This window comes from Gambusia affinis, linkage group LG05 (genome assembly GCF_019740435.1).
Source record: "Gambusia affinis linkage group LG05, SWU_Gaff_1.0, whole genome shotgun sequence".
Taxonomy (NCBI): Eukaryota; Metazoa; Chordata; class Actinopteri; order Cyprinodontiformes; family Poeciliidae; genus Gambusia; species Gambusia affinis.
In genome coordinates, this window is record NC_057872.1 from 29,074,010 (window position 1) to 29,086,562 (window position 12,553).

The following is a 12,553-nucleotide window of genomic DNA, read 5'->3' on the forward strand; positions in this document are numbered from 1 at the left end:
AGCTGAAAGGAAAAAGCAAAAATTATAATAAAATGTAATTATAATTTGATTACTTTTTTTCCCAATCATTATTATAAAATAAAACAAATGTTGAGCCTAGCTAGTTAGCAGGAAATGGAAAAGTTTCTGACAAGAAAAAGAGAAGAAAACATCCAGCAGGACAAACCTAAGAACTGTGGGAATGAAACTAAGTTATTAGTTATTATCACATGAACATCAGATGAGTCCTGATAAAACATTCAAACTCAACTAAAATACAAAAATAGCACTAAAAAATCCCTCCAACATGAACAAATTAAAGCAAAGTCTGTTATTTATAGACAGAATTAATATTTGGTATTTATAATCTTTTATGAGCCCTGTTCTATCTGTTTGATTACTCATAAACTAGAGTTTCTTTGGTTTTATTCCTCCTTTTCCTAAAATGACCCAACTGAGACGCAGAAATAAACAAAGATTTCTTGTTTATGTTTGGACTTAAATTTGAAAGATTTGGGGACTTAAAATACCATCATTTACAACTGGAGGATTAATCAAATTATGAAGCTTTTATTTTTGGAAACTTGTGATGTTTTTTTTTGTGGTTTTTTTCAACACTTCTTAATTTTTCATAGTTCATATTGATGTCAGTGCGCCACAGCAGCCATTTTGCCTGACAAGAGTGTTTTACAGCATCTGTCTATCTGAACTTTGAACTCAGGTCAACACAGAATATTAGGGCCAGGCCGCAATTTTTTTAATGAGTTTATTACAAGAATAAAGTCATAAGGAATGTTAATCATCTTGTGAAATTATATTTTTGTATCGGTTTCACTTAATAAAAACAATTCATCTAAAATAAAATAATCTACTTTTTTTTTTTTTTTTTGCAAATGTAAGATGTTATGTCTACTAAAATAGTTTTTTTCTGCCAATATTACAACTATAGTCTCATAATTCAACAAAAAAAATCATCTTAAGCTGGTCCTAATACTCTGTAGTACAACTCAGAAGAGATGATTGAAATAAAAGCCACTTTTTAAATTATTATTGTTTTTTCTTAGAAATAAAGTGAGAAAAAAATTTAAACTGAAAATATTGTATGAAAAAAATGATTTTACTTTGAAGCCATATTGCCCTGAGTAAATATCCCTGACAGGACCATAATAGTCAGTATAACCTGAAAATGTCTTGTTTGTTTTCGGAGGTTGTGTGAATGCAGCATTTCCAGACCCTGTAAGTCGGACTGTGTGGTTGTGGTTGAGTGGCTCCCCCTAGTGGTGCTGAGGCAGCGGGTCATGGCTGTGGCTCCTCTGTATGTAGGCTATGGCGTCCCTGTACGTGAGGCCCAGCTGTGGCCGGTCGTACATCTCACTCAGAGCCTGAAACTTTGGCCCCCACAGTGACAGCCTGTCACACACAAAACCCCCTTCATCCTCCTCCTCCTCCTCCTTTTTGTCCCTGGCAGCCATTCTTCTGCAGGAAACGGCCGACCCTAGAGAGCTGAGGCTTCCTGCTGAGGACCCGGAGCCCTCCACGCACCAGACGTGGTAGGCGTCGGCTGGAAACGCACCGCTGTCGTTGTCCGCCTCCCAGATGATTCGCTCCACGTAGCTTTTGAAGTCCACATGCGAGCGCGCCGTGGGTGGAGCGTCGACGCAGCTGCCCGTGTCACCCATCTCTGTGTCCCTGCCCGGGTGCGAGGAATAGTTGGCATAGGTGGCGTCGCTGCTGTAGCCGGCGCCGGCTGCGTGCTGATGGTGGTGGTGGTGATGGTGGTGGTGGTGCGGGATGCTGAGGTAGGGGGCGCCGGAGCTGCAGGAGGAGCCGGACGGATGCACCTCCTCCTGGGAGCCAGGGGAGGACTTGATGAGCGGGGCGGTGGTGCAGGAGGACGACTGGGACAAGCTGGAGCACAGAGGACGCTTCAGCTCCGTGATGTCATATGCATTCTGAAGGGAAGAAACCAAAAACATGTAGTCCATGAATTAAAGATCTCATTATAGTCAGGGCTCTGTTGAAGACATGAGCTTGTTTCTGGATCAACTTCAGCAACCAATATTTTACTCTGCGTCCTTGAACAGGTTAGGTCTATGGGTCTATGTTATACAAAACACGTACGCTGCACAAAATCATTCTTTGATAACAAGGTTTGCTCACTTCTGAGCTTCTTTCAGATTGAGCTGCTTCAGGGCCTCTGTCACTTTAAATCCAAATAAGCTGCTGTTCGTCACGCCCTCCAACTCAGTGTTTACATTCATAAGTGGAAAAGGCTGCAAAGTGATACACAATTATACCATATATCTTTGGAAAGCATTAGTAGAGCCTCATGCACAACCATCAAGAATTCAGCAACTGATTTCTGGATGGCAAATCAACAAAACTCTGATTCCTGGATCAACTTGTTCTCTGTTGAAATGTTCTGAATGTGAGCAGGCGAGTATAAACTTTAAAAGCAGAAAGTTGAACATGTCTAGCGTTTTGTATGTGTGTGGGGGTGTGTGTGTGTGTGTGTGACTGGGTACCTGGTCCTGCTCTCCTCCTCCTTCCTCGTTGTAGTTCAGGATGTTTTCTCGGATGTCTTCCCAGCTCTGGTGTTCAGCAGGGATGTGGTAAACTCCTCGCTTCCTGAACTTGTTTCGGCTGCCTTTCTGATTCCAAACGGTCACCGCCACCAACACCACTAAACACACACACACATGCACACGCACACACAGGTAGAAGAAATTAATAGAGCATCTTGTCAAAATGAAACATATTCAAACCTTAAAGCATTACAGTTTAACCAAACAAACCAGACATTTGTTTTATCACTGCTATATGCAACCTTTATAAAAAAATTATTTATAAAAAATATTTTTTCCATATTTGTTGAAATTGTCACTCCATCCTGACAAAATAATATGAGACAGATAATCTGTGAAAAGCTCAAGCTCCTTCATCTCCTCCCAGTGCTACTATTGTCTGCAAAAATACACCGCTCCTGGTCAAAAACAACCAATCAGAGCCAGGAGGAGGGTCTTAGTGCTATCAATCACTCGTGTGTATGCAACATAGCCTGCCACAAATGCTAAGGCTAGTTAGCATAGCCACCCATGACACCTGATAAACAGTTTCCTGTAACAGTGAATTGTTTCACATCAATATTTCAAATTTTCTGTCTCATGTCAAACTGTCGCAACACGGTGAAAGTTTTTACAATTATGGAAAAAAACATATTTTTGTAAAAGTTAAACACTGAGTGTGATATTGGCAGAAAGTATCCTCAGATTACATAAAACAACACAAAAAATTCACGTTAACAATCACTTGTTCTTACCAATAAAGACAAGCAGGCACATGCTGATGGCGAGGATGGAGCTGGGGCTCAGAGCAGCCATCTTCTGACCTTTGACCTGCCCCAGCTCACAGTGTTGACCCCTAAATCCCTCCTGACAGCGGCACTGGTAGCTGTCAGCTGACAGGGGATGGCATGTGCCGCCATTACGGCAGGAGGACGGGCCGCAGGGTGACGGTACGCAGCGCTGCAGACCGGACTCATCGGTGACGGTCACCTGAGGGCCCGGACACCTGCAACGGGTCGGAGTCCAGCAGAGATGACTGGATGAGCACCAACTGGTACAAATACCCTAAAAAGCTTCATCAAACCAGAATACGTTTAACTCAGTTCACTTTGTTCTGTGTGGGTTTGCGTTCATGCATTATTTACTTGCACTGGTGTTTTCTCCACAGGTCGATGCAGCGCAGCGGGCTGCGGCAGGGCTGGCTTCTGCATGCGTCGCTGGAGCAACCCGAGGTGACCCCCCGCCTCTCCAGCAGCGTCACCAGGTCCCGGCTCTGGCCGTCCAGAGGGAGGATGTGGCCGTTAAAACGGACGTCCCGCAGGCAGCCTGCACGGAAAAACACCAACATCTGATTGAAAAGACAAACTCACAGTTTATCTGAGGTATCAGACCAAAGTTTTGACGACTTTACCAGGAATGAACAAGCTGTTGAACAAGGTGTAAACAGTACATCATGTAAAATCATGAAGGTCTATCAAGAAAACTTACTGTTTGAAAGTCAAACTGTTATCAGAATGTAGTTCTGCTGCTTCCTAAACCAAAATAAAACCATTTCTCACTTGTTCAATATGCTTAGTAAGATCTGAATATTAGTAAAGTATAAATTGGTGTTTTTCTTGTCCTTTAACAAGTGTTGCAGTTACTGTGACCTACAAAAGTATTCCTACTGTTTATCATCTGTTTCCTTAAGATTTTATGTGATGGACCACCATGGAGTCAAGCATAAATTTTAATTAGACAGGAGGTTTTATATGTTTACAGCATTTTTTGAAAAGAAAAAGTTGAAGAGTGGCATGCATTTGCATTCAGAGTCCAAAACTTACAACATATTTCAGCTAAAAACTATTTGCAGCTCAGAGATTCATCCTGATTCTTTGGACTCATAAGTGACAAGTTGTAATGCAACAATATGTGAAAAGATTCACATATTGTGAATTTGTGAATTCACAATACCTGAAAACTTTGGCAAAGCACAGAATTATTAAATGCTTGCAAAAAAATCTATTTTTATGCCTACACTCTGTAAAGGAAATACCAAAACCAAAGAGTCCCAATAACATGTAAAGCTAATTATTTAACTTGCATTGATTTTTTCAGAATTAGGTTAAATAAAATCCTTTTGACAGATGAATACTGATGAGAGCAAGATCTCACCCTGGAAGTCAGCCTTGTCTCCAGCGTTCGGTCTGTTGCCAACCATCAAGCTGGCCGGATGAACCACAATCTCCCTGCGGCTCCCCAGCTGCGCCTGAACCTCCCGGGACCCCCCTCCTTGCTCCAGTCGCAGGGTAAACCTGTTGTCGTGGCGACCGAGGCTGACCAGGACCCACAGTCCGACGTCCACTCTGTGACCGGGGAGCTGGAGAGAGTGAGCGCCGTCTCCCAGGTTGGCACGCACTGAGATGTGACCGTCACTGATCTGAAAAGTTGAAAAGTTAGAGGAGGAAAAGTCTATTAAAGACCTGTAAAAAAAAAAAAAAATATATATATATATATATATATATATATATATAGTAAGAATGTTTCATATCAATTGCATACTGAATAATTGATAAGAACTAGTCCTTAATTTATTTATAATTATTTAGTGTGTTAAATTGAGAAATCTTTTACAAAATGGTTGGTGCTACTCTAGTTCTTTAATATCCTGTACAATTCTCATTTAGCCACAGGATAACACGAAGTCTCCTAAACCAAACTCTTTAGAACATGTTCAACCACTGGCCTGTGGTGGCGCTGTACCAAGAACTACTGAAAAAACAACACAAAAATACAAAAGCTTAGAGCAGAATCTTTGTGCTGGTGTGTTTCTGGTATGTCAGTAAATTTGACGCATAGTGACATCCGCAAAATACAATACTATACTATCCTACTATAAAACGCATTGTTATGTTATCGATGGGCGTTAATGTTTGGTTAAAAAAAATCATCTGCTGGGACGCTGCAAAAGACTATTGTTGTGATCAAGTTGTGCTAAAAGAAGATAGCTAATCAGTAAAACTTTAAAACTAAAAAGCAAAATAGATTTTTTTCTGAAACATCTAAAGGTTGAATCGGTATAAGAGCACTTTGCACCAATCTGACGGTTAAATAATCTAAATAACAGATTAAAACAACGAATATCTTTGTTGTTGACCTCATATGTCTATTTATTCAATAATTTATCATCAAATTACCTCAGTTAAATATTCTGCAACAATCTGATTTCAAATCACCTGGGAAACAAGACCTGTTGTAGGATAAAGGGCCAATCCGTGATTGATGTGTCTACTATGAAAGGTATTAATGACACTAAAACCCAGAAGGGGGTTTCAGTAACTAGTAGCTGTTGTTTATGTTGGCATGGACAGGTCATTTAGCAGTAAAGTAGGTAAATACAGAAGCTGAAAGTCAGGCTGACCTCCAGAATGATGTACTCGTTGGAGTCCCGGGATGCCACGGAGAGCAGGGTCCCCGAGGTGGCTCTGGTTCGGAGGAGCATCTGGATGTTGGTGCGTCGGGAGCTGCCCCCCCCTCTGAGCTGAAAACGGACCATGCTGTCCGAGTCGAAGGAGAACTCCTGGACAGCTGAACAGTGAACGGAGGGCGAGGTTACTACAGCTAACTAACACTAATGAAATCACCAAAACTGGAACTGAGAAAACATTTTTGTTAACTGAAATAAATAAAAACTACAGCTAACTGGAATTACATCATATATTCATACATCTAAAACATATTAAAATTATACATATAATATCCTTTGTTTTTGTGTTTCTGAATGTATTTATCAGCCTTTCGAACTGCTGTGAAATGGATCTTTTTCCCTCCTACAAGCAGTTTATGTCAAATGACGGCAAATGACGGTAACCATTTTTGAAATTTTACACCTAAAATTAACCAAACTAATAAATACTAATAAAAACTAATTATTTAACTACTAAAACTATAGCCAACACTATAAAAACAAACTGAAGCTGGGTGTGCTGCGGTGGTGCAGGGGATGGTGCGACCCACGTGTGGAGGCCTTGAGTCCTCGACGCGGCCGTCGCAGGTTCGATTCCCAGACCTGATGACATTTGCCGCATGTCTTCCCCCCTTTTCTGTCAGCCTACTGTCATATAAGGGACACTAGAGCCCACAAAAAAACCCCCAAAAAACAAAAAACAAAAAACAAAAACAAACTAAAGCTAACTGAACAAGACAAAAAGTCACAATCAAAGAAAACTGAACTCTAATGGAAAACCCAGAAGTGTTATAACCCTGAGTTAAACCTACGCTTTAGAGTTTTTACAACCAAGGGTCTCTCACCTCTCTCACACTTGTGTCCGTTGTATCCCGGACGACACTCGCAGCTGAAGGAGCCCCAGTCGGCGAGGCAGGAGGCGTGAACGCCACACGAAGGGCCGGCCGCCGTCACACACACGCCGTCTGTTAGCTTGCAGCCTGGCACACTGTTGACGCTCTCACCTGGACTCGCCAGGTCGTACACCTGAGACGAAACCAGAAAGCTGACATTCCCTCTTTGCTCTGTAACGTTTCATCAAAGGCAGCGCACTGAAAGCTAAAACGTGACGTCTGAAGAGTTCCAGGCTGTATTCACGGCCAACATTAGATTGGATTTCTTTTAATTCCGCTGTTTTGATCCCCTGAGTTTAGAAAGCAATAAGACTTAATTCGACATGCACTAAATTTTCACACAAGCCCATTGTTTCAGTTGGCAGGCGCACTGCGGCAGCATTTTGTGGTGTGTCAGTCTGTGTTAACACATAAATGTGAGCTGAATTCCTCTAAAGAAATCTGGGAAATCGGCTTTGATTACACAGCAATGACAGGCGTGTTTTTTAGTTCACTATTTCTCTCTTTTTGGGGGTTTAGAAAGCAGCTTTGTATTGCCACAAGATCTTAGGAAAAGAAGGCGAGGCAGGGATGTGAAGTTTCTAAAATTCAAAAGGTTTCCCGTTTCTAGAAGTAAGGATGTCACAACATCCCCGTCATAATGTTCTGAGGAACCTTTACATCTTTGTGCCAGAGAAAAACACTTTTACTTGTTCAAAATACACCTAAAATTGGCATAAATGGTTCATAAATGTGTAGATTTAAATAGTTGGTAGAAAAGTAAACGTTTGTTGGACATCTAGAATTTACGTCAGATTTTTTAGGTGTCTAAATGTAGATGTGTTTTAGCAAAGACATGCTAGCTCATAAAAACAGCCACATTTACAACTCTGCAATTTTAGATTACTAACCTAAAACTTACCCAACTGAGCTGTGCATAAGAATATCCATTCAAGTTGAATTAATGTACCCTGTAAGTTCAGACAGTTCAAATAGTTCTCAATCCTAAATCAAATGAAGGATACATTTTTCCGGATTTAGACTATTTTAAAAGGTTAAAATGTGCTCAATTTTTGTAAAAATTGAATTTCAATTGAGGTTCATTAACTAATCATTTGAAATGGAGTGATGGGTTCTGAAAGCACAGATGGGCCGTGGACCGATTTTATCAACTCTCATATCTAATAAAATTGTAATTAATGTAGGAACAGTGCTGATTTGAATCATGTTTATGAGAATATTAAAGGACATTCATCATGCGTGACCTTTAATTAAAGACAGCTCATTTTGCTGGTTGGGGGCGTCCTCTGGACTGGAGGAGGCGAACATCATGAATCAATTTAGATTTAGTTTTTCATCTTGGTACATTTAGAAAACCTTCATCTTAACGAATAATAAATGTAAGAATTTAATACACTGCCCAAAATAATTTAGTCTTTGGCAGTTAAATCCATATAATGTCCTAATGTCCTAAAACTACAACAATGAATTTTCTGTTTCTACCTTATGGCTTTAGAGCTTTAAATGCAAAAGCAGTAATTATGAAAAGCCAATGCTGGAAGCAAAATCTCAAATGGTTGTTTTTGTCACTTAAGTTCAACTTGAATTCAAATGTCCCTCTTCATCTTTGAGTAGCTCATAGTAAATTAGTTAAGATAGATGTAACATTCCTTGGCAAATAACTTCCAAAACTTCTGCAGAAAGAAATGCTGAAGCAGCACAGGACTCTACAGGACTCAACCTACAAAAAAGGGCCAGCAAAGATGATTTTATCTAAAGAGGCTTGCAAAGTTTCAAGTTGATAAGTCACTGAGGTACAAACTCTCCTTAGTTCCTACAGCAAAATCTCTTTTTAATGCAGGACCAGGTAGGGGCACTTACACCTGATTTAGTGTTTGTAGCAACTGTCGATCTATAATGAAATACTCTGCTGCATTCTTCCCATTATGTGTTGATTTGTATTTCATGTCCGATTGGTATGTTTTGTTGTTTTAAATTTTTTTAATCTTTGACACTTTGTCTTTTATTTTTTACACTTGCTGCAACATCAATTGCCCAATTTGGGATATGAATAAATCTGAAATCTGAAATCTATTTTAATGTGAGAGCTAATTGCAAGCCCACATGCTGATGTTACGTTTTGTGTAATTTGAATAAAGAAATTCACAATTTGTCATCATGACACTTTTCTGCCGTCCTTCACATTCAGAAAAAAGTGTAATAACAGGCAACATTTTATCTTAACCTCTTAACAAATTTTAGATACAGCCTCCAAACACAGGGGATTGTGGGAAAAATAACAGCGCTGATGCTAACATCTTGATGCTAACTTCTTGAACTTCCACATTCCTCATTTTAAAGCTGACTGAACTCTTTCCTGGGGAAAATTCTGGGATCTGTGGGAGCTTGTTGAGGTTTTTCCTTCAGCAGCAGAGGAACTGCAGCAGCTTGCAGGGAAGCGAGAGCCTCTATTCATTCATATTACCTTTTGGACTGTGATGTTGTTATATTGGCCTTGGCTGATGAGCCGAGCTCAGACCACCATCTGTCTGACCACCAACCCCACGGCGCGCGAGCACAAACACACAGGAGCTGGTGGGAGTGAATTCATGCATGCACAAACAGATAGATGCAGGAACATACACACTGCAGCTGCATTTCAAGGTAAGAAACACATCCAGGAAAAGCTAATGATTCTTAGGATGAAAACACACACACATTGTGTTTCCTTCACTTCTTTTATTTACTCATTTCCATTTGGAGGAGAATGATGGGTAATCCTATTCATTAGTTTTTGACCGTTAAATATAACCTGAGGTTATTCAAATTTAAACTGCTCCAGCATAAACAGATATTTTTTGGCTCACCACATGAATATTTAAAGTACACACTGAAACATGCAGAGCTGTGTTACCTGGCTGTCCACCACCAGGTTTCGGATGCATCCAGTAAAACTTCGGTAACGGCGGTAGGGAGACATTTCCTTCACTCCTCCCAACTGAAGAGGCTGGTAGACATTTAAATACCTGACAGGAAGCACACATTAGAGAAATATATCAACAAAAGAAGCAAAAAAAAAAAGTCTTTGGTAAAGACTTTATTTTTACCAAACCTGACCTGTTCAATGTTTCTGCACAAAATCATTCTTAGATAATGAGATTTTAATTTGCTTTAGTTTGCTCTCTGAATGAGCTGTTTTAGTGTCTTCACACTCCCCAACTCAACATTTACACTCACACGTGAAAACAGATGCAGAATTACACTTTTGAAAAGCAGATGTGGAGCCTTCTGCGCAAACAACAAAAATGCAGCAAGTAGATTTTGGATGATGAGTCAACAACAAAACACTTATCTTTTCCAGCAGCCATGACACAGAGGTAAATCCAGCTGGCCAAACATGCTGGAGCTCTATTTGTATTGCTGTGTAACAGGCTGAGTTTCACTGGGCTTGCTAAGTGAGGTTCAGTGGTTGTTGATTTGTAAAGTTACATTTTGGAGGTTTTTGAAATGGCTCGTTTTCCAGACATCTTATTACCAAAAACTGATAGGGTGTTTTTTTAAAGCTCTTGGTCTGTTTTCAGAAGCAGTAGAGACCCAAATGAAAGTCCAAAAACTTTCAAAATGAAAATTTTGTATAATTAACTATGCAAAATAGTTAATTACGCAGTTATTAACTGCGTAATAGTTCTGCAGAATCTCCACTATTCTGCAGATGGTGCAGATTTCTTTCCACCGTCACCAGGTTATTTCATACCGCTGGGTCCCGGGCGTTTCTCCTGCAGCTCTGCAGTCGGACTCATCGATCTCTCGGGTCTCCCCTCCAACACCTTCCATCTCATTCACAGGAACACCACCACACTGGTCCAGGATCAGCTGGACAAGCTGAACGGAGAGGGAAAGGGACATAAACAGTCACTGACAGGTGTTTGATTAGAAGCCTGGTGCTACTCATCAAATACTGTTGATTTACTGAATGATTATTAGCAACTGAGACAACATTTTTAAAGAGATTTTTAAAAAGGTATTATATTTTTAAAGTCATATTTTCACCATGTGACTTATTTGTAAATGTCAAAGTTTCAAAATAAATATTTTGTTTACAAACTAAATATTTAGCTTGCTAACTAAATATTCATTTCTGAGCTAAATAATTAGCTCATGCTAAACTGTCAATGTTCGTTCAACATAGGAGTATTTTTTCAGTTATCTAATCATTACCCAGTAAAATATATAAATTCATCCGTAGACTCATAGTATTGTTTTTTGTCACCATCCATCTGTTTTTCCGTCTTACCTTCCCATCGCTGATTATGTCCAGGCGATGCCAGCGCCGGTCGTTGATCGTAGCTTTGGGTGGGAGCTGAAGGGTCAGCGTTCCTGATCCGTGGTTTATGCTCAGAACTGGAACTCCGTTCCTTAACTCTGGATGAAGTGGAGAAAAAAATGGATTCTGATGGCAAACTTTTATTTTGTGTTCGAACATCACAAGAATAACCTTAAAAAATCTCAGAATCCATAGAGTTGAATACTGAAACAGGTAGAGGAAGCACAGACATTGCTCCTTTTATATTTTATTATTTTTTATTATATTCTCATAAAATTACTACTTTATTCTTCTAATATTACAACCTTATTCTGGTAATATTATAACTAGTTTTGCATTATTATGTCAATTCTGGTAATGTTAACTTTATTTTTGCATTATTATCATGTTATTGCTGTGTTATTACAACATGATTCTGTTAGAACAGTTAGCTGTTTATAACTTTATTCCCCTATTACTGTGACCTTATTCTCATAATATTATTACATTATTGTCCAAATTTAAAAAATGTTTTTCTTAGCCTGGCCCTGATACGTTGTTGAAGGTAATATATTCTCTCTCAGACAAATAACTATGAGTGTTCACAGCAGGAAGGTTAGAAAAATACATTTTAGTTGCTGCTCTTATACTGTCTCATAGTTTTTAAAGAGAAATATATCCAAACTTTACAAAACCAGAGATCAAAAACCGGACAGAAAATTCTCACTGATGCATCACTAAATATAATAGATATGAATAAAAGCATGCTGCACAGTGAGTTTGTATTAATTTACCGTCACATCAAATAAAGCACAAAAGATGGAGGATGACTTTGTTTGTTGGGTCTGAAAAGTTGATGCATGCCATCATGACTATTGCTGTGTAAGCTGCTGAATCGCATCCACAGCAGCAGAAATCCCCTCAGTTAATCACCTTCTGTCCCAATAAGATGTGTGTATTCATGCCAAAGCGTGGGCGCGTGTGTGTGAGTTTGTGACCGGATCAGTCGTAATATTGAACATCTAAGTGAAAAATGGCTCAGAAACATCAATGCTGCCGTCATCTTTGATTTTTATTTCCCCAGTTCCGCTCGGCAACAACCCGGGTTCAATAATTACACAACGTTAATGCCACAAGATTATGCAAGGAGCGCTTGAAAGGCCATCGGCGGGCTAATCCATTAACACCACATAAGAACCGCCGGGAGCTGACATTAGAGTTTATGAAGCGTTTCCTCCGCTGAGATCCTGTTCTACAACAGCAGATTGATGAACGCTTTGTGTTCGCTGAAAAGGACGCACTGATGAAGCTTCCCCACTGGGAGCGTTACATCACACTGTGTCTTAGAGAGCTTAGAAGTTAAAATAATGTTTTGACTTTAATCAAACGA

At 39.8% G+C, this 12,553-nt stretch overlaps 1 protein-coding gene across 1 annotated transcript in view; it reads right to left on the reverse strand.

The window, feature by feature from the left end:
* Positions 1-582: 582 nt before the first annotated feature.
* The window catches only part of si:dkey-22o22.2 (neural-cadherin), a 126,857-nt gene continuing 114,886 nt past the window's right edge, over positions 583-12,553 (reverse strand). The window contains exons 25-34 of the mRNA XM_044115781.1: positions 11,155-11,282; positions 10,615-10,742; positions 9,775-9,886; positions 6,834-7,014; positions 5,944-6,110; positions 4,698-4,962; positions 3,689-3,869; positions 3,299-3,549; positions 2,505-2,662; positions 583-1,931 (exon numbers count right to left, since the gene is read on the reverse strand). Of these exons, the coding sequence (XP_043971716.1) occupies positions 1,254-1,931; positions 2,505-2,662; positions 3,299-3,549; positions 3,689-3,869; positions 4,698-4,962; positions 5,944-6,110; positions 6,834-7,014; positions 9,775-9,886; positions 10,615-10,742; positions 11,155-11,282 (2,249 nt within the window). The 3' untranslated portion in view covers positions 583-1,253. The remainder of the gene's footprint in view (positions 1,932-2,504; positions 2,663-3,298; positions 3,550-3,688; positions 3,870-4,697; positions 4,963-5,943; positions 6,111-6,833; positions 7,015-9,774; positions 9,887-10,614; positions 10,743-11,154; positions 11,283-12,553) is intronic.